Below are 22,140 nucleotides of genomic sequence, written 5' to 3'. Positions count from 1 at the left end.
AGATGTAAAAAACATACCGGCTGCATGTGGATTAGATGAATAATTTTGTGCATATGGATTATATGGATAATTTGATGGATATAGACGATATACATTATTTGGTGGGTATGAATTATATGGATACTTTGGAGGATATGAAAAATATGGATAATTTCATAGAATTTGTAAATTTTGGAAAGAAGTATTTTCTAAAAGATTTCTAAAAATCCTTCGTTATTTTCATCCATTTCGGATGAAAATAGTAAAGAGAAGATAATTAAAGGGATTTATGTGTTTGAATGATTGAAATAAGTTGGGTAAGATGATGAGTATTTATAAATAAAAGTTTATTTTTTTAATTAAAATTACTGTTAACTAGTCGTTGTGTGAATTTTATATTTTTTTATTTTAGCCTTATTAAAAATATATCACAAATTTAATTTAATTTGTCGATTTTTAATTTTAAAATTATTTTTAAAAAAAAATAAATATGAAAGGCCACCCTATGTTTCAACAGTAGTCCAGATACTCTGATTTACTTTTTACGGATTAAAGAAGGAACCACGTATATGTATTAATGGGGAGTAATAACTCTTACCTATAAGAGCATCCACAATGCTCTAGCATTATAACACCCACCACATCATCAAAAAGTATGGGGCCCACTGCCACATATTCATTATAACAACATCCTTCTTTCACCCACATCCCTTTTAACGTTAATACTCATTATTCATGGGTCCCACCGTCAACTCACTCATTTTAACATTATATCATATTAAATAAATATGTATTAAATATGTTTTAAAATATTTAAATTATTATTATTTTTAATAATAATTTTACGTTTAAAAATAAAATTTTATTATTTTTCAAAAATAATATTAATTTTTTAAATATATTTATTAAATAAAATAAATGTTTGTGAGAAAACGAAATTAGAATGTTAGGAAAACGAAATTGTAAAGTTAGGAAAACGAAATTACAACTGAACACCTAAAATTATAAAGTTGGGAAAATGAAATTACAACTGAACACCTAAAATTATAAAATTGGGAAAACGAAATTACACCTGAGCGGCTAAAATTACAAAGTTGGGAAAATAAAATTTATTTTAAATATTAATTCATGGATTGTTGTTGTATTGCCCCCAGATATGCTCAACTAAGTCGGCGCGAAGTTGGTGATGAACTTGAGTGTCACGTAGCTCAGAATTTGTTCGAAGATAATCCTGAAATCCTCGATTTGAGCCATGGATAGGTTGTGCGGGTTCGTCACCTTCTTCGCTGTACCAATTTGTCACGTGACCTCCCTCATCCTCAACAATCATATTATGCAAAATAATGCATGCTAACATGATTTGTTTTAACTTTTTCCTATACCAATACCGAGCTGGACCTCTGATAATCGCCCATCGAGATTGGAGCACCCCAAATGCCCGTTCAACATCTTTTCTTGCAGACTCCTGTCTTTCCTTAAACAACTTCCTCTTGGGATCCTCCGGGCAAGGAAAAGCCTTAACAAAAGTAGCCCACTCGAGATATATTCCATCTGTTAGATAATAGCCCTTCGTATATGTAGTGTCGTTCACCGTGAAATTAATCGCCGTCATATTTCCTTGCAAGACGTTGTTGAATATGGGAGATTCATATAACACGTTAATATCGTTACGTGAACCGGCGACCCCAAAAAATGCATGCCATATCCACAAGTCATGAGACGTGACCGCTTCAAGTACGATTGTTGGTGACTCATGCCCCCTTGTAAATTGACCTTTCCAAGCAACTGGACAATTTTTCCATTTCCAGTGCATACAATCAAGGCTACCTAACATGCCAGGAAAGCCATGTCTCTCATCATGCATTTGAAGAAGACGTTGAACATCATCAGCATTTGGCCTTCTCAAGTACCTATCACCAAATATTTCAACAACGTATTCGCAGAACTTGAAAAGGCACCTGATGGCAGTTGATTCACCCATACGTAGGTACTCGTCAAGATGATCGGCAGGGACTCCGTAAGCCAGTTGACGAATCGCAGCGGTGCATTTTTGTAGTGGTGACAACCCTTTTCTTTGTACAACATCGTCCCTTTGTTGAAAAAATGCTGAATGATTCTCTAATGCATTTACTATGCGGAGGAATAACTCTCTTCGCATTCGAAATCGTCTTCGAAATATTTCATCGTGATATACCGGGGTTATAGAGAAATAATCATTGACAAGTCTCTCATGCCCGGCTTCACGATTTCTTTGGACGAAGCTTGTTCTGCGCATGTCCCTCCTCTGATATGCTTCCATAAGTTGTTGGTGTTGTTGAAGAACCAATAACATAAGTTCTTCACCCGGATCATAAGCTTGCTCATCGATTTCAACATGGACTTCGTCTTCGCTTGTCGAGCTGGAACTTGAGCTAGAGCTGCTTGTAGAATGAGACATTTTTGGAGGAAACACGTTTTAGTATATGTGTTTGAGAAATGGGATGATGGTCTATATATATTGTTTTTCTCATGCAACGGCTAGTTTGCAATGATGAGTATGCAACGTCGCGTTGCAACGACTAATTTATAACGGTAAGTTTGTAACGCCTAGTTTGTAACGGCTAGTTTCCAACGGCTAGTTGTAACAACTAGTTTCCAACGGCTAGTTGTAACAGCTAATTTCCAACGACTTGTTTATAACGACTATTTTACAAAAATATAATAATTAAAAATCACATTAATCGAAATAAGAAATACAATAATTAAAAATTACAATCACTCGAAAAATATAATAATACTAGAAAATGAGCGTTAAGTAAACAATTTAGATATTCCATCTCGACCTAATATCCTTGCATAGGCATTCATGTATGATAAGCTGCTCCTTTGTCATCTGCGAGGTGTCTTTGTTCAATATTTCGTACTCCTTCAACTTCAAGCGACGATTCTTAGCTTCAGATTTGGACAATGCAGCTTTTGCCTTAATCTCCTCTACTTCAAGTTGTTTTTGTTTCAAATCGACTTCGGACTTCTTCACGCTTGTGTACTCAGTGAACTTTGTGATAATATTGTTGTAGTTTACTGTCAGATCCTCCATGGTCGATTTTACTTTGTCTTTCCCCTTTCTTTTTGCTGCCTTTTGCCCCATTGGACGAGTATCTTCATAATCCAGGTCTATACTCACATCTTGGTTGGAGGAGGTGTTGCTTGCTCCAGACTCTGAGGTCCTCGTCTTCTTTGTCGCCACAAAGTGATCAGTGGATATGGAGTAAACATTGGACGGTCTTTGACAATTCTCCACACATGTTCGAGATTGAATGCAACACCATTGTTTTCAGATAGATATTTTTCATACGCAAACCTCAATATATCTTCATCACTGTGACCACTTCGATATGAACTATAAATACTATTGTAATTTGCGTTGAATCGATATACCTTCTTTTGGATTGTATTGTGCCAATGTGACCGTATAACATTTGCACTTCTGGTGTTTGAACCTTGGGGAAGATTCTCATTGTAGTAGCTTGCAACCCGTCCCCAAAAAGCATCCGCCTTTTGATCATTGCCGATTATTGGATCATCACTGATAGTGACAAAACTTCTCGCTAAGACCTCGTCTTCAACCTTTGTCCAACTTGAACGCTTTCTTGTACCCTCAGCATTTGAAACCGTCTTTTCTAAATTGACCACCTCAATTGGGGATTCACGGTCGGAAAGTTGAGTTTCCGGGACAAAAGTTGGAGTTGCAGGTTCATTCGACATTGAAGGAGTGAAAGACATACCAGTTGTGTGCGGGGTACCATATCCATGAACAACCGACGGCGTGAAATATGGATGACTCATGTTTTGCCAATATTCGGCTGGAAGTGGTTGATATGGACCTCGAGGGGCATAATTTCCAAACCCTTGGACATTTTGAAGATTTTGTGGAGGAAACGGCATACTGGGAAATGGATATGGGTATTGATAATTTGGTGGAATTTGTGGATTCTGGGAAGATGAATATTCTTGCGAGTTGTTTGTAGAATTCAAGAAATTGGAAAAAAATGCCCTATTATTTTCATCCATTTCGGATAGAAAATAAGATGGTAGGAACTTGAAAAAATAGACGGGGAGAGAATTTAGAGAGTGAAATTGAAAGAGTAGTGAGTGAGAATGAAAATATGTGCACATATGGATGAATATTTATAGTCAAAATTTCAAACTAGCCGTTAACTAGCCGTTAAAAAGTAATCATTTTATTAAAATTTTTAAATTAAATAGTCGTTTTTTTTTTGAATTAGCCGTTGCTTTTGTTTTTTAAATGAGCCGTTGTCTTCTGTTTTTTTTGTTAAATTTTAGAGTTTATATTTGTATTAAAAAAAAAATAAAATATAGCATGGGGTGGGCCAGCCCTGGCCCACCCGAATGCTGCTTGAACGCGTTTAGAATACTGAACGCGTTCAAGCGGTTTGAACGAACGCAGCGTTCCACAACGCCGCGTTAAAGCAACAGTGGCGTTATAACGCCGCTTTAACGCGGTGTCGTGGATGCCCTAAAATAGACAGAGACCCTTACTCTCCACTAATAGGCCTTTCCTTTGATATGTAAAAAATACACATGAGGATTTGCCCTTATTTGAACGCAACGTAGGTGAGAGAAATTTTTATTTTTTATAAAAAAACCTTTGAACGCAGGTAGCATGTGAGATTTTTTGTTTAACATGTAAAAAACCCTTTGAACGCTTTCACTGCCATTTTGAATTTAATATCATCTCACATTGATTTTAACACCAATTAAATATTATAACACTCAATAACTTCCACCGATGTGGAAGCCTTTACTCTCTCTTTTTCTAGGTAAAGCTCATCAGGTTTTTACTCTCTTTGTTTTTTCTTTATAACATGTGGAGACAACAAAATATCAATTATATAAAACAATTGTTCAAGTTCAAAGAAAGCGGATCCGTGGCGCAATGGTAGCGCGTCTGACTCCAGATCAGAAGGTTGCGTGTTCGATTCACGTCGGGTTCAAATCCATTTCTTTTATTTTCATAGTAAATTTATTAATTGCACGAAAGCAAACAAAAGCTCTTCTTTTTTTATTGCAAGTAACGGCAGTTCCAAGGATGCCCATCAAATTGGGAACGAGATGCCATGCACGTGAACTCCACTGCCACTCCCATCCTATCCATTATTTATTTACTGGTTATTTAAAATTACATCTGAAATAACTTGTTTTTATTATTTCTTCAAAAAAACTTCTGCTGACACAAGTTATACTGTAAGCTAACGAAATTGATCCGCACCGTCCATCGCATCCATTCCCCGACTCGCAAAACAACAATTTTTCTGGGTCCGTGACAGCCGCGTCATCACCAACTCCAACGTCTCGATTCTCAGGGTTTGACTTGTTATTGAAAAACATTAGAGGGCGATTTATATAAGAATACCAAAAAAGAACACAGCTGCGTCGTCCACTTCGCTTCGACTCTCTCTATCTCTCTCCCTCTTCGAAATTGTGGGCTCGAGGAGGCAGGCGAAGGTTTCCTTCCTAAGCCCTAGATCCTTTTCCCCTTCCAAAGTTCTTCATCTCTGCCGTCCTACATTCTGACACGGATCTTTTCTTCTTCGGTTCCCGGATCTGCTCCATGCGCGCTCGCGCTGCTTTCTGCCGTTCTCGCTTCTTCCGGGGGTCATAGATTTCGTCCCATTTGGACACTGCCATCAGATCTGCACGTTTTACATGGAGAAAGTTCGTATCTTGATCGCTTTGGTCTCTGCGAGCTGCGTAGCCTGGGGCGCAGGCGGCACTTCCGCGCTCTCGTCGGATCTCATCCACCGCTTCTCCGACGAGGCGCGTGCGGCCGTGGCGTCGCGTGGAGGGATTCCCGGGTGGCCTATCAGGCGGACCGTTGAGTATTATCGGATCCTGGCGAGGAACGATTTCCAGCGGCAGAGGCGGCGTCTCGGCACTCGTTATCAAATTTGGTTTCCATCAGATGGGAGTGAGACTGTGTCATTCGGGAACGACTTCGGATGGTGAGTTAACTCGTTCATTTTTTATGTTTTGTTTTTCCTTCAAAATGTCAAGCTTTTGAGTCATCTGGTCGTTCTTTTCTTAGAAGAAGACAGTAAAATAGACATGAACAAAGATGAAGTGTTGATTCCCAAGTACGTTTGGTTTTGTGGTGTTTACCAGGTTGAATTATATAATTATAGTATTTAAGTTATTTTCTTCAATTAAATGACACTTTTAGTCATAGAAGAATGAAGTATTGATATTCCATTCCATGGTTAGTTAAAAGTCTAACAATTGCAGCACCAAGTAGTATACTGAAGTAGTATGACTATGAATTTGAAATCGATTGTGCTCATATTTAATTTTTGTGGGTCAAAGATTCTTGGCTAGAGGAATTTTATTATAAATATCTTACAGTAACCAAGAAAATAAGCCTCTCCTATTGAAGCATACTGAACTTAAAATATTCCCTTTGTATTGACAATTGGACAACGACAACAAGACCACAAAAAGTAATGGGCCTCGAGCATTTGGGGTAGTCTATATAGATATTAGCTGACCATTACTTCTATATGATGTTATTTTGTTGGTAACATCCATAGATTTTTAATTACTTTTAAAGACATTAAATAGAAATTTCTTTGGTCTCACTCTACTCCTTAGAACTTTCTTATGGTTAATACAATTTGTCTAACTGCATATGGGACCACCTCAGTCAAATCACTTGAGGAAGAGATGGTACACATGTAACACCCACTTGAGTACTTGACTGAGTGTTGTATTCATGGCTGTCTTGCTTCTTCGATCCACAGGGCATTCCCAAGCCCCAATGGGCTCTCCTTTGATCCTGTCAGGTAGTAATGGATTAATTGTAGATTTCTCATGAGTCATGACCTGCTTTCATGAATAGAATATCAGTTGTTGCCCTCACACTAGTTTTCTGGTTTTATGTGGTATTCCAATGTAGGTGTGCCTTGGGAAATAAATTTCACTCTTGTGTGTGCATAAGCATCCTGACCTGTAAGATGCATATGTTGGTCTTTCTGTGATCTGAATTGTGCCGTGTTTTCCTGTCTTGGAGTTCAGTTCCTCTTCCCATTTTCCTTTTGCTATTAACTCTCTCATGCTTCGGCTCAGGTAGAAGGATTGTAGTGGGTGCTCTTAATGTTTACTGCCAAAAGCTAGGATAAAACTAATCCCTCTCCAGAGGAGGTAGTGGGTGTCTGAGTGAGGGAAGAATGACTTATGGTGTCATTTTATCTCTTCCACCTTCTCTAGGGAGTTTCTTGAAGGAGAGAGTACCCTTGCATTAATCATACACACTATTAGGGACCAAATAACCCCATGCCTTGTACATAAATATTTACAGGACATGGGATTATTTAATCCCCAACAACCACAAATGAGGGTGTCATAGAGACCCAATGCTGAGATTGTGACCTCTAGAAGGGCCAGTTGAAGGCCTTATAAGGAGATTGCATTTCTCCTGAAAGGGAAGAGATTCTTTTTTCAATAGAATGAGTTTTACTTCTGTGTGTTATAATCTAAGCTTGGATACCTTCCTCATAGGATCTCACCGGAACGGAATCTAAACATAATCTTTGATTAAGTTTATATCATTTAGACATTTTCTCTGATTTTATTGTCTATTCGAGCTGTCCTTGTTTTCTCACAAGTAATATTTTTCTTTTAGATGATTTTTTCCAGTAACCCTGCACATTTGCACAATTTTTTCATGCTTATTTCTTAACTGATAGCTTTTTTGCAGTAACCATGCAAATCTGCATTTTTTTTCACCCTTAGTTCTTTACTGTCCAGCATTACAACCAATATACTATAGGTATTTTATCACTCTCTTGGAATTTTTTAAGGATAAGGAGCATATGATAGTAACTGATAACTCTAGAAGTTTCTCTCCTTTTAACCATTCATTCTTTATCCTTTTTTATGACGTGGATACCATGCCTATCATTTGTTGATGACAACAAAGAATTTCATGATACTCTTGGGAATAATAGGTTGCTGTAGGTTGCACTTGTATATTGATAGTGCATAATTCATATATTTTATTCAGTTTAGACAGCAGATAACCCCATAATCTGCAGCACTTTCTATTCTTTTTTATGCCATTTTTGGTATTAACATTTTCATTTCTTACTATAGCCATTCCATTCTAGTCAACATGCTGTTTAATTTACATCAGAGAGTTTTATCATCTCTTGTTGATTGGCAGGTTATACTACACTTGGATTAGTATAGGGACACCTAATGTGTCTTTTCTTGTTGCACTGGATGCTGGAAGTGACTTGCTATGGGTTCCTTGTGATTGCGTTCAATGTGCTCCATTGTCTGGTTATCCAAGTTTGGTAGGCATATATGTTCTGTGACCTCCTGTACAAGGAAATTTGGGTTGTAGTGACAAACTTTCCATGCCTTTAAGTCTTGTTTTCATACTATTTAATTACCTTTGGTTTCTATTTTGTTCTCCATTAAATTGCCTTGTCATATTATTTTAATACACCATGATAAAAATATTTCTTTCAGTCCCATATTTTTAGTTATGAATATTTTTCGCTAGCTCGAGAATATTTACTAATAGTGGGAAAATGCATCAAGAAATTCAAATATATCTGGACATCAAGTTTTGTGCTAAAGATTTATTTTTTGAGTGGAAGTTGTAGTTTTGAAGGGATATTTTTGCCTTAAAGGAAGTATTATGTTGATCTTTTGCTATAAAAATGTCAATATTCTGCTGATATCATTATCCTCATCCTTATTATTTAGGTTGTCATAAATATTGTCATATATTAAATCTTATTTATTCTTTAATAATTTTTTGGTGTCCCTTTTAGTTATTTTGCACCTTGTATATTCTCTTAATTTTTTATGATTGTGTCAATCATTAAATTTTAGCTTTTTTAGAGTAATAACTTTTGTGCTTTCTCACACCCATCACCAACTCTATTTGTTTTTTTTTTTGCCATCTCATTCTGCATGACATCTGTATTATCAATTTCTGCCTTTTCATTATTCTAGCATTAATATATCATATACTAGTGGAATTGTTATTTACTATTACCTTTAAGTTCCACCATGATGTTCTTGTAATACTGAATAGGTTCTCTCAAATGGATATCTAGCGCTGTTAGTTAAGCATTTATCTTGTATGACTGCACAATCTATCTTTCTAATAAGGAAATATTCTTTCGGATTATGATTATTATCAAAGAGTTATCAAATGCTTGTCTATTTTGTTGAAACAATTCCTCTGCATTTAATTTTTTATATATAAAGCCTAGAAGTACTCTGCTCTTCCTACACATTGATTCAAATCTTCCCCATGTTAAGTTTTTCATGTCTTGTAATTACACAGGGTTTCTCAAAGTTTGCTTTTGATTTTGATCATTGTTCTACACGAGGGCATAAGGATTTATAACATTACTTTTTTTCTTTAAAATCAACTTTAGAATTATATTTTCTATCTTGTTAACATAAACAACATTATCTTTAGTTGTTGCTAACGTTTGGGTCCAAAACCTGCCTTCATCAAGATGGAGGGTTGCATCCACATACATTATCTAACAAACAACATTATTTTTTATCATTGTTATATATCATAATACTACATTATTATGTTTAACTTTTCTGGTATGTGAAATAGCGAAACTTGTGCTACCTTTTTTCCCCTCTAATTCATTTTGTTTCTTTGATGTTATGTTTATTTTTCTCTTAATTGCATGTACCCCTAAAAGTGTTCCCTTTCAATTTGCTATCCTAATTCTATGACAAATTTGCTATCCTAATCCTATAACAAATGACTTTTCTCTTTACCTGCACCGACTCACAATAATATTGAAACCCTTCAACACCAATAATAGTTCCTATGTTCCAAGTTACTAATATGATCCTATAACAATGGACTAGCTCTTTTACCAAGGCTTTCCTAGAACAGTGTAGAACCGCTACTTTGCAGCATGTTTGAGCTCTTTTCAAGGCACATGGATGGTTCTGTTACGGGTGACAACCTAACATTATTGAAAATTATGATTGATGATAATGATCACAAGGATTTTGACCTCAAACCTCTAATTTTCCTCCAGGATTCATTTTCTAATTTTTATAGGTTTATGTGTTACAGTATAGTAATGTATAAGATGTTAATTAGTGTATCCATGTATTCTGATGTGTAAGATTTTGATTATGCTATTTTATTTTGTGCCAAACTTCACTATAATCTCTATGATATCATGTAAATTGTTGGTTTGACTCAAGGAAGTTTCACGAAGTGGTAGCATGTATTTTTTAAAAAATTTAGTTTCGACCTTGTGTAGGTGTGTATAGAAATTGTAGCAGTAACTATTTGTTCTTTCACTTGTGCTTGTTTCTATTTCTTCTCATTTATGAGCATGTATATTCCTATTAATTGCCAACTATGTATTGGATTAGTAAATTTTTGCTGTAGACAAAAAACAAAGGACTCTTAAGTTTAAATTTCACTGCAGGTTTAGCACTTAATTCCAATGATTGATTGGCAGGTGCTCCCTTTTATATGGAACATCTATTGTGCAGGATAAAGATCTTAGCATGTACAACCCAGCCAAATCGAGAACCAGCAAATATCTCTCCTGCAATAATGAGCTTTGTAGTTCACAATCAAGTTGTGATAATCCAGAAAACCCTTGCCCATACAGTATCAACTACAGTACAGAAAATACATCCAGTTCAGGTTTGTTGGTTGAGGATAAATTTCACATGGCCTCAAGTGAGAATCGATTATTGGTGAACGCTTCAGTCCTGATAGGGTATGCTTATTTATTTATTCTCTTTCTGAGTAGCTGAGTTGCTTCTTTCACAAGTTTCTTAACATGATTTTGTGTTCCTGTGCCAGCTGTGGTAGGATGCAAAGTGGTTATTATTTGGATGGAGTTGCTCCTGATGGCCTTCTTGGTTTGGGGTTTGGAGCTGTTTCAGTTCCAAGCTTTCTTGCAAGAACTGGATTGATACATGATTCTTTCTCTTTGTGTTTTCGGGATGATGATTCTGGGAGAATATTGTTTGGAGACAAAGGCCCTTCAACTCAACAATCTACGTCTTTTATTACTGTGGATGGAAAAATGTATGTTTCTTTACAGATAAATCATATTATTATTTCTGAGCCACTGTTCCATTATTACTGTTTTCAGAACTCCTTTTCCATGCCTGCAAATGTTAATCACTGTATGAATATAGGCGTCTCAAATTATTACTAAAAGAAAAACCAAGTTACACCTTATTGTCCTCTCACCATGCATTGCTTTGTTTGTGCGAAACAAAGAGATTGCGAATCGTAATTATGCTCTTCTATAGTGTCAAATGTGTTCCCTAGTTTCATCGCTCACTCATTGATTATGATGTATTTACTGACTTGTTACTTCTCCCTCGGTTTGGAGCCCACCCCTGCTTGGTGGTAGGAATACTGGTAGTGGTATTTACACCACCAAACCTCAGTTTGCCAGTTTAAACCCTTGTTTGTGCAAAATGCACCTTTTTTAAAAAAAAAATATTATCCTTTAGTCAAATATTTTTAGGGTGTATTGGTGATTCACACATGATACATAGAAGCCATCAAACATGTGGCTCTGATGTGACACGTGTTTGGTATCTTGTGCATGAGCAATGGACAGAAATTGAATCGAGCTCCACAAGTGCATGGATAATGAACCACTATCCATTTACACATTTGTTGCATGTACATGCCACCTCACAGCCATTTGCATTACTTTCCTGTAAATCCTTAGTTGGCCCTTGGGCGTAGCGCAGATGATGAGCGCATGACATCTCTGGCGTAATGGTTAGGGGTCAATTCTCAGGAATTGACGACATGGGGTTTACCCCACCATGCGCCTAACGCCTGTACCTGCATTTACCTCCCTCCATATCCGTGGAGCCGGCACTAGGGGTTGTTAAGGTAGCGGATCTTTTTTTTTTCTTCTGTAAACCCTTAGTCGTGGTACTTCTCATTACATTTACTGGTCCTGTTTTGTCTCAGCAAAACTTATGCCATTGCGGTGGAGAGTTTCTGCATTGGATCTCATTGTCCTGTAAATACCAACTTTCATGCACTGGTTGATAGTGGATCTTCCTTCACCTTTCTCCCTGATAGTATATACAAGAGAGTTGCTATGGAGGTACTTTTTTTTCAGTTGTGTCAATGCATATTTCCTTTGTTAGAGGTTAACATGTCTGTGGTTTGATTAGTTTGACAGACAAGTTAATGTTTCAAGGATTGCTACCAGTGGTGAATCTACTTGGGAATATTGTTATGAAGCCAGGTGAGTTGCTTCTATCATGGAACTTGTTCTGGTTTCTTTTCCCATTTACTCAGTTTTGCTGCTTTTGTAACAGCCCTCTTGGGATACCTGGTATGCCGAAAGTGACATTGATTTTTGGTGGAAACAAGAGCTTTGTGGCTATGAATCCTATTTATCCTGTTTACACCAAAGAGGTGCTGCTTGGTCCTGAACTGCTATTTTGATAATCTTGCGATTGTCCTTTTACCCATTGTCTTCTAGCTTTTGTTTATCTCTACGATTATCCAAATTATAACTTTATTTTGAGTTTATCAATTTCATTGATACTGTAAATAAGCATACAGATGTACTTACACCTGGCTTTGTCTAATATATAATATAAAGAATAAGGGAATGCCTTAAAAATGTATTGGTAGCTTTGTCAATCTTGAAATTTGAACAGCTGAAAATTGCCTTCCTTTTACTGCTTGAACACTTACCTTTACCTCGAAACAAGCTTCTGAAAAATTCCAACTAATGTTTGTGAATATCTGAATTTGTTCCTCAATGAAATAGAAATTATCATTTTCCAGGAAACCTACAAATTTGTGGTACCACATGTTTATTTCTTTTTCTGTAGTCTAGCTTTTGTTTATCGCTGTCATTGTCCAAATTCTGATATTGCTGTAAGTTGTATTAGTTTTGTTGATACTGTGCATGTACTTTAGATTCTGTAGATTTTGTTAAAATAAGTGCCTTAATTATGTGTAGGGTAACTTGGTGAGTATTGAAATTTAAATGGCTGAAAATTTCTCTGTACTGTTTGAATTATTTAAGCGAAGTTCCAGCTGATTAGGTTATCAAAATGTCTAATATTAGCTTTGTCAAACATCTGATTGTTTTGTTTGTTGCCAATGCCTAACAATTTTCTTAACGCCTTTTGCAATATAAGTTGAAAAATATAAAAGATGCAAAAAGAAAATTTTGTGAACTCAGCTTCAGTTTTCCTGTATGATTGGAGAGAGAATATGAGATTTTAATTTACAGGGGGAACTTGCTGCATTTTGCTTGGCTCTACAGTCATCACCAGAGTATCTTGGAACAATTGGCCGTGAGCTTTCAATTGGCAAACTTAATTGTTTCCATTTTTGTTTCATTTCCTTTATTTTCCTAACAGAGTTCATTCTGCCGTTTCAGAGAATTTCATGACAGGCTATCATATGGTCTTCGATAGAGAGAATCTGAAGTTAGGATGGTCCCAATCTGATTGTGAGTCATTCTGTGCCTTTGTCTTTAGTTGATTTCTCGATTTATCTACCTAATGCAATTTGTAGTCTCTGTCTCCAGTTAGTATCCATCAAATCTAAAATGCTTCTGGCCGTGTCAGTTTTTGTTCCGAATTCCCAGCGGTCTCTAGATTTCTGTCAAAGAAAACTTGACCAACATTTATTTGTGCAGGTCATGCTCTTGACAACAGCAGGCAGCTGCCCTTAGGTTCACCACCGCATGACAGGCCAGAGAATCCATTGCCGACAAATGAACAGTATCGTTCCCCGCCGGGCACTAACACCATCTCCCCTGCGGTCGCTGGACGGACGCCAACAGCTAACACGTCACCGGGTTCGGAAGACACGAAAGGCTGGTACTCTTTTTTGTTGCTGATCGCTGTGTTTGCAATTGGTTGATGATGCTTGAAATGGATGCTCCTTAAATAGTGTTGTAAATCTTGTTTTTATTGTGCCTTCACGTGGTCCAATGTGTTTTTTTGCTGTCATTGGAATTACTTTGTTGTGGTTAGTATGCATATATCTTCATCCTTATTCACACCTACATAACTTGAAGCCTTGTGCATGAATTAAACTGGTTTAAAAAAAACAAAACTCTTCGTATTTGGTATTTATCATAACGCCCTTTCTACGATTTTCTTGTCTCATTCCAAATTTATCTTTCACTGTAATTCTGTGAAATTATTTTATAAAATGCATTAGAAACTTTCCAAATCAGTTAACCCTAACAATTAAAGTTGACAATAGTTAACTCAAATTGTCTCGAAATTAAACGTGGACTCGCAAAACACCTAAAAAAAGCTGCGAGCTTTTAAAATAATATACTTTTCAGTAAAGAAATTCAATGCATATATATATATCATGAAGACATACATGAAAATAATTATTGCGTGTATTTATAGTTCGGGAATGATAGCTCGCCGCTTCCAGTTCAATCATCAAACGGCGACATTTACTCCATTATTGGAACCATATGTTAAATTGTACAACTTATTAGATATCTCACATGAAAAGAGAAGCCACATTTGACCAATATTTGGCATCCTCATTTGATAATTTATTACAATACCCTGAAATGCAAAAGCAAAAAATGAGTGTCTCAGAAGAGGAAGGAAGAGGAGCAAAAAACAGGAGAGAAAAATATTTACCAATGATTCTTGAGGCCTTGTTGACCTCTCTTTGTGCCACTCGACCTTGATTGAGCATTTTCGATCGCTTCTGAGCAAGTGCCAATTTTTGAGATTTTATTGACCTCCCTAAATATGTTAATCATCGAAAACATTATTGATAATTATCGGCCATCAATCAGCGACATTGATCGCATTGCTTGGACTGCAAAATTGATTCATAGGGGGTAGAGGAGCTCCTTCGGCATTTTTCTCCCCAAGTAAACACGGTGGTAGTATTTTTCTTCCCTCTTCCTTTAAGCTTCAAAGGTAAACAGGACCCCCCGAATTCCCCACCTAATTTAAGCTTCAAAGTTGGTTAATTTCGGCCTAATCGGAAGGCCGCGCCCGCCCTTTTGTTTCATATCTTTTCTATCTAGCTCGTAGGCAGCGTCAGGGGCCCGTTATACGATACGCGGCTGGATCGGATGCACCGCCACGTGACGGTAAGGAGCCAGGAGTTGCTTCTAGTTCGAGACGTGTCTGTGAGGAGTGCAGTTGCTTCTGGGTTTGGACTATGGGCAACCGCAGCGGAGCGTATCTCGCTCGCTTCCTCTCAGCCACGAGTTGTGACCCGGCGGGGCCCGCAGTGTTTGCGTGGTGCAGCCACGAGTCCATCAGCCGGGTCCACCTCCCGCCCTCCTCGTGCGAGTGTCGCGTAATTTCTTGTTATAAAACAGGCGAAGAAAAGAGCCCCAATTTTTTTCCACTTCTAATCTTCGCAAACCATAAAGAAAGAAATTAATTCGCAGTTGGATCGGGAAGAAGGAAGCGACGGAACTCTTGAGAGAGAGAGAGAGAGAGAGAGAGAGAGAGAGAGAGAGAGAAGGAAGAGGAGACGAGTAGTATATCGCGCTGTGCTGTGCTGTGGATCTACTGATCTAGAGTAAGGATTCTGCAACCCTCCTTGTCTCCCTTTTAGTTGCTTGTTTCTGGTTCTCTAGCTCAGTTTGAGCTTGATTTCCGGAAGATTCGATTCGGAAGTTGTTCTGAATTTTTCGTATTCAGAAAACAAGAGTCGCTTTGATGTTATACTAATATATATATATATAGGAAAGATTAATTTGGATTCGGGGAGGCTTATAGTTTCCATTCCATGCAGAAGATGGAAGATTGGAACCAAGCGGAGGTATAGTTTCTTTCATTTTTCTTTAGGTGGTCTCTTGTGTATTTCTTTTAATATTGCATTATTAATTTCATTTTGGATGAGTATTTCATTTATTTTTGTGGTTCGCTTAAATTTTGACTGATGCTTTCTCTTCTACAGTTAGGTTTATCTTTTTCTTTAGGTCTTTAACATGGATCTTAGCTTCGGAAATTGGGGGGCTTGTAATTTATTAAGCAGTAATTAATATTTCCTAAATTCCTAATTTATTTATTTTTACATCTTTAAGAAAATTTGTTTCCAGGAAGTCGATGGTAGCCTGACTATTATTCCTGAGTGAAGAAAACCAACGAGCATGTCATTTGAAGTTAAGCAATTTAGTTTGTTTGATATCGGTGATTAATCAACTAATTTGGTGTAGACAGTTTAGTTCATACTTTGATATGTGACTAATCTTGTGTGCTACTAACTTTGAGAACACTGGTATCCTGGGTACTTGCTAAACTCTAAGCTAGAGAAAAATTTGCACCAATAGAGCATTAATGCTTTGCTTCGGACCTTATAACAAACTGACAGTGGCAGGGGAAGTGTTAAGAGCCAAGCAATTCAAGAAAAACACGAGCTCTCTTTTATTTGATAATTCAGCAGTTATTGTTTTTGTAAATTTGTCCAAGACGAGTACTGTGCTTGCTAGAAAATGAAACTTTAATCTTGTTTCTTGCTATGTTAACTTATATATATATATTTCAATATTATATATATTTCAATATTCCTTTGTGATAAGAGAGGAGTATGGGAAGATTAGATTTATTATAGTTTTGAGAGTTCTTTCATGTTAAGGTTGTGTTTTGTGACCATGGTCTTCAAATTGCTATCATGACAAAGGATAACACATCTCCAGCGAAATAATCTAATGTCCAAGCTGTACAATGAAGGAATCTGCTATGTGAAAGTTGTTTATATCATTGATGTGTATTATTGTACTGACTATGCTAGTATGTTAACTATAGATTGATTCATTACCATAAACCTGAGAACAACTCTGCTTGTAGCTTCTGTATGCATATTATTCCATATTTGGGTTGCAGTGCTTTTGGTCCCATCAAATGTAATTGAACTACCATATCTTAAGGAAAATTCTATTTTTAATTTATTTTTCGAGTTTTGTCTTCTGCTATCTAATTTTTTTTGTTTGGCTCTCTGATTATAGTGGTAAAATAAGATGTGTCTTTGGTTATCCAGATTGAAGACATTGTTTTTGGTAATATTGGTGAAAACAATGATCAGATATTCTCTGACAGAGGCGGTAAACAAGTGGAAGAGTCTCTAGCACCAGGCAATTTCATTGTTGCTCAACAAAGTAATAAGACTAATATTGGAAACAGTGCAGGGAGCAAAGTGTCAAAGAACAAAGATGCCATTTGGAGAAAACAAGGAACAAACATCTGCTCTTCTCTTGAAAATGAAAGCTCCAATGTAGCAAAAGGTGTGTCCCTTGTATATCAATTGAAATTGCATACCAGCTAAGATTATCCCTTCACTCTACTTCTGGGTCTTTCCTTTTCTGTGCCAGGGGATTGTCAAGGCAATACAGTTTCACAAAGCAAGATGTGCAGCTCAAGCAATCCTGCTACAAGGAATGCTGAGGAAGAAATGGGCATCTGCCAATTGCCATTTGAGAATAATAGCTCAGTTGATTCAAAAGTTACTTTTTTGGCAAATGAAAATGATCTGTATTATGGCTGGTCGGATATCAGCAGTTTTGACGACGTTGATAAAATGTTCAGGTAGGTCAGAGTTGGTATTCTATACCGCAACTCTAATCTTTAAGGTTTAATTTTGTTGTAGTGACCATCATTTTCATTTTATTTTGTTTCTTTTGGAGAAATTGTGACCCCACCTTTGGGCAATGGAGCAATACAGATGGGCCTTCATGGATATCTTCCTCAGAAGACATGTATGGTCCAGAAGATAAGTTTACCTCAACCTTCAAATCTTCAACTCTAGAATTCAAAGAATTGGAGAATGCATCAGTGTATTGTGAAAACAGTCGGTGCTTGGATGAATGTAGTAAACCACAGGTTGATACTCATAGGCAATCTTGTTTGACCTGCCCGTCCTTCAAGTCAAGTGCAGTACAGGTTTTTAGACATTAACATTCTTGTGATATCTTACTGAAGTAGCTAGTGATTTTCATCTATTACATTTGGGGATTTTGATTCTTAAAGTTTGTGTGTGTTATACTTGAAGGCATATGATGGTGGTGGAGGGGAAGATAATAAATCATCTCTGACACCATGTAGCACTAATAACTTGGTCGAACATGAGGTAAACAGGATAAACCCTAAACTATGTTCTAATTGTCTACTTTTTATATTTTATTTTTCATAATATTATTCTGATTTAGCTAGCTGGTTGTGTTGAAATCTAACATCATGGAAATTAACTTCCTGGTTAAACTACAAGCCATCATTTTGGTTGTTGAAACAGTGTTCTCTCTTTAAATATCATGAAAAGTTTGGGGCCTTCAACCACCATAAGTCAAATTAATATATTGTAACCTTGGATATGTATATATTGTAACCTTGGCGTTGTCCATAAGAAACATTAAGAATTAATGCCCATTAACTTATATATCTCTGTCATATGAGCAGCCACAGATAGACATTCAAACCCAGCAGCAGCTCAATAGACAATTCTTATCTGATGCGAAAGGAAAAGGTTTTATTTCACCACTTTGGTAGTACTTTTTATCCTCTCCACATATAATAATGGCTAATTGGAAGTATGATGTTTCTTTTACAGGTCTTGCAACTTATCCTGCTCAGCTTCATTCAAAACGAGATTGTATTGCGAAATCAGACTGTTCAAGTTTAACGCTATCCTTAAATCCCGATTTTCATGTGGACAACAAACTTCTATACCAGGATCTTCTTTTGCAGTCAGCATCCGGCACTGTTACTGATTGTAAACAAGATCCTTCCTCATCATTTGAAGTCTCAGCTCATGTTATCAATAACTCTTCCCATGGAATGGGGAAAGTACCTGATGCTTTGTTAAACAATCCTGTCATGAAGCTGGAAGAAATGGTAGATAGCCCAAACATAAGATCACTAGAGCTGGGTAATTCTGTTAGGAAACAGCATGCTAATTTTGGCCAAAACATTCATAATGACCGAGGGAATACAAGCATAGAGATTCATGAAAAAGATATGGATCCTGCAGTAGGAAAAAACTCATTAATGCCTTCGATCTTCCTTGATAATCTTTCTGTCAAAGTTATCAGTTTCCAGCAGCTCCAGGGTGTCATTGGCCAGGTATGGTACTATTTATACAATTGTGCAACTCTATTTGGTTTATATTGCCCCTTGTTATATTAATGATTGTAAGTAAAACAAAAGTCACGAGTCCCAACTAATTAGGATGGGCTAATATAGATCTTATCTTGCCATTGGACTCTAATTCACCATTGCAATTATTCATCTCTGAAATCTCTGGATCAGTAGTTCAACTCCCCAATCCCATAATTCATAGTATTCACACAATGTGGGTGGAAACTTTCCTGTTCTTTTTTCTTGTAAGTAGTTAATATGCCCGTTATGCAGATATGAGAATATTTTCACGCAATTAGGTTTGTTTACTGCAGTTGGAATATAGAACAAAGCTTTGTATAAGGGACAGCCTATATCGATTGGCCAGGAGTGCAGAACAGAGACATAATTGTGCTGCTGCAAATGCTGAAGGTGTTGATCATGGAAGAGAAATACATGGTACAGGAACATCAAACAGGTACACAAATCTAGGAATAAAACTCCGCAAAATCCTTTCTGAACTCAGAGGATCTTTTATTGAATATTTAGTGAGTTTTAGTGAGTTTTTTTAAAACTCTTTTTCTTCTTTTTGTTTAAAAAAAAAACAATTTTATAACATCTCACTTGATTATTATTAATTCATTTAGGACCACGCAATTAACTCTGTCGCTGATCAAGGTACCCTTTTCAAAAGACATTTTGTGAAGATCCACATTTTCTTCTGAAATGTTTCGCTGTGTTTACCAGATCTGTCGAATATATGGGCATAGAGACTGAGAGTAATCCCATTGATCGGTCTGTAGCGCGCCTACTTTTCTACAGAGCACCAGAGACTGCAACCCGTTGATGATGCTACATCATTCGTCTCACATGAATGTACGACCTACATATGTTGATCTTGCTTACCGTCATTTCATGCTGGGAACTTCTTACACCCGGCTCAAATATTGTATATATTGAGTGGTAAAACCTTATTGACAGATCTCTATCCTGTTATTTTGGATTACAGCCTTTGTTCAATTTTATTGAGTTATAAATAACACGTTTGATGCTCACAGATGTCAATGCCATTTATTTATTGTTGAATCGTCTCCGTAGGCGGTCATATTCCAAGTATCCTTCATGTTTGCGTGCCCTGTGTGGGAGTAAGTAATCACGATGCGGTTTGAGCTTTTGTATTTGAAGTAATAGAAGCACAGAATTGTTAGTATTTTGAATTATGTTTTCTTGTCACCGGCACCAATCTCTACTGTATATAAATTTACGGGTTCGTTTTAAGTTTTGAAGAGTAGGTTATAATCCTTTTCCTGAACAAAACTTTTCATTCATGTTCATCAACACCATTACTTGTCTCATCTTTTCTCTTCTCACCGTGTGTTGACGTGTTGTATCTCATCTTTTTTTTTTCCTTATCTGAGAAACTATGTAAAAAAGCAAGTAGTCGAATAAAAATTATTGAGAACACTTCCAATTTAATTCTTTAAGCAAATTGCATTCCGACAACTAATGAAGTTTACTTAATATAAGGAGAGGTTTTACGCTTTTTCATATTGCTTTTAAATGTTTTTCAAGCTTTCCAAAAATGTTAGATTTTTGGATGTGAGTACATTGATAGTCAAGCCATCGGTCGTTTGTCAAATACTGTAGATTATCAAGCCGCCAGTCCAGTCCAGAAGGTTAGACTGACATTCGGGAGTTCCGGCAGGTTAAATTCGAATTTACTTGAGATAATATATTAAACAAAAAAGATGGAGAAGAAGTGGAGAACCTATGGAGAAGTTTGGAATTTTGAATCCTTTACTCTTATTCTCTTTAGGATTTATATAGCGGTTAAAAGAACAAAAGAACGTCCCCAAATTCAACCGCCGTTAACTACCTCTCCATCTATTAATTGCTACATGTTTGAATGAAGGCATCTAGATACTAGATTCAGAAACCACGGAGTCACTTTTTCATTCATTCGGTGTCACGTGTTCTAAAATATTCGTTGTTGTTGTCTGCATCTTCTGGGAAAAATGACCACTTAGTGAGGATTTAGTGTGTCCAATCTGAGGACAGTAAGAAAATGATGTCGATATGGAGTGAGCTTGAGAAAAGACGAAATCGGAGATCGGGGTTGAGACAGGGAGAATGTTGGGATCTGAGATTCAGGTGTGGAGGAGATCAGTCACTGATGTCGAAACATGGATGATACTAGGATTTGAGACTAAGGTGTGGAGGGTGTCAGCGACTAAGGCCGAGATAATGGGTGATGCCGGGATCTAAGACCGAGGCCTAGGTAAGATCAGTATCTGAGGCTCAGCCCCGGTCCTAACAATCAGGAGGCCCGGGGCGACACAATTAAAATAGACCCTTAATTTTTTTTTATAAAGTAAAAAATATTTATAATAATTTTTTCTAACTTTTCTATGTGTAAAATCATCTATAATATTATTAATTTCAAGATTTTATCTTTTCCAATACTATAATTTAAATAAACGGAATAAAACTATAATTTAAATCATTTAGAATAATTACACCTAGATGAAAAAGATGAGTAGATGACAACCCACAAACGCCACAGCTTGTAAATCTCCGCACCGTAAGCTCAAAACCTTTAGGTGTAACGTGTCGGAGGTGCTAGTGCAGCCGTGTAGAAAAGTGGCAAAGGCGCAGCCTTGCTATGACGCCGTCGCGATCTCGCAGAGTCGCTGGTAGAAAGGAGAGCAAACAAAAAATCTAACAGAAAACTGGGAAGTAAAGAGAATACGAAAGAGGAGATTGTCAGCAGAAATTCAAAGAGCTTGAGCTTTGTGTAGCGGCGGAAGAACAGGTGCAACAAAGAGCAGACAACAGTGCAAGGTTTACACAACTTAATTCATAAAATAATTAATATATAAATAAATAAATAAATATATATATATATATATATATATATATAGAAATCTTATGCTGCGGTGCCTTATGTGCGGTTTTGCTGCGGTACTTGCCACGTCAGCGGCCTGGACCGATCAGACTCCAACTTGATCGGTCTGGGAGTCTCCTGATCGGTCTGTGGACTGA

The 22,140-nt window shown here is 36.8% G+C and overlaps 4 protein-coding genes and 1 non-coding gene across 13 annotated transcripts; 3 read left to right on the top strand and 2 right to left on the bottom strand.

The window, feature by feature from the left end:
* Window positions 1-1,105: 1,105 nt before the first annotated feature.
* On the bottom strand, window positions 1,106-2,416 carry LOC122013529 (protein ALP1-like). The gene has a single exon (XM_042569799.1). The coding sequence runs from the start codon at window positions 2,414-2,416 to the stop codon at window positions 1,106-1,108; it is 1,311 nt and encodes a 436-aa protein (XP_042425733.1).
* A 366-nt stretch (window positions 2,417-2,782) lies between these two features.
* LOC122013528 (glutathione S-transferase T3-like) lies at window positions 2,783-3,903 on the bottom strand. The gene is made up of 2 exons (XM_042569798.1): window positions 3,320-3,903; window positions 2,783-3,242 (listed from the first exon to the last, which is right to left on the bottom strand). Exons 1-2 carry the CDS (start codon window positions 3,901-3,903, stop codon window positions 2,783-2,785), a joined length of 1,044 nt encoding a protein of 347 aa, XP_042425732.1.
* Window positions 3,904-4,901: 998 nt separating this feature from the next.
* On the top strand, window positions 4,902-4,973 carry TRNAW-CCA. The gene has a single exon. It is a non-coding gene; the product is annotated as a tRNA-Trp (tRNA).
* Window positions 4,974-5,390: 417 nt separating this feature from the next.
* Window positions 5,391-14,062, top strand: LOC122015503 (aspartic proteinase-like protein 1). Its single transcript, XM_042572422.1, has 10 exons — window positions 5,391-5,981; window positions 8,195-8,327; window positions 10,531-10,763; window positions 10,850-11,077; window positions 11,990-12,128; window positions 12,199-12,272; window positions 12,346-12,445; window positions 13,278-13,341; window positions 13,428-13,499; window positions 13,689-14,062. Exons 1-10 carry the CDS (start codon window positions 5,686-5,688, stop codon window positions 13,913-13,915), a joined length of 1,566 nt encoding a protein of 521 aa, XP_042428356.1. The 5' UTR covers window positions 5,391-5,685; the 3' UTR covers window positions 13,916-14,062.
* Window positions 14,063-15,378: 1,316 nt separating this feature from the next.
* Window positions 15,379-20,300, top strand: LOC122015046 (protein LNK1-like). Of its 9 annotated transcripts, none has more exons than XR_006120810.1 (11): window positions 15,379-15,568; window positions 15,736-15,811; window positions 17,030-17,273; window positions 17,361-17,574; window positions 17,673-17,928; window positions 18,038-18,115; window positions 18,442-18,508; window positions 18,593-19,104; window positions 19,419-19,576; window positions 19,846-20,061; window positions 20,157-20,300. XR_006120810.1 is itself a non-coding variant. In XM_042571693.1 (11 exons), exons 2-11 carry the CDS (start codon window positions 15,788-15,790, stop codon window positions 19,943-19,945), a joined length of 1,569 nt encoding a protein of 522 aa, XP_042427627.1. In that variant the 5' UTR covers window positions 15,379-15,568; window positions 15,785-15,787; the 3' UTR covers window positions 19,946-20,153. The 9 variants fall into 9 exon arrangements, 8 of the variants coding, with proteins under 8 accessions (XP_042427627.1, XP_042427626.1, XP_042427625.1 ...); XM_042571693.1 differs by lacking the exon at window positions 20,157-20,300 and having other exon boundaries at window positions 15,785-15,811; window positions 17,030-17,093; window positions 17,178-17,273; window positions 19,846-20,153; XM_042571692.1 differs by lacking the exon at window positions 20,157-20,300 and having other exon boundaries at window positions 17,030-17,093; window positions 17,178-17,273; window positions 19,846-20,153.
* Window positions 20,301-22,140: the final 1,840 nt, after the last annotated feature.

This window comes from Zingiber officinale, chromosome 8B (assembly GCF_018446385.1).
Source record: "Zingiber officinale cultivar Zhangliang chromosome 8B, Zo_v1.1, whole genome shotgun sequence".
In the NCBI taxonomy this organism is placed as follows: domain Eukaryota; kingdom Viridiplantae; phylum Streptophyta; class Magnoliopsida; order Zingiberales; family Zingiberaceae; genus Zingiber; species Zingiber officinale.
The sequence above is the reverse complement of the archived record's forward strand: the minus strand, read 5'-3'. Positions and strand labels throughout refer to the sequence as shown.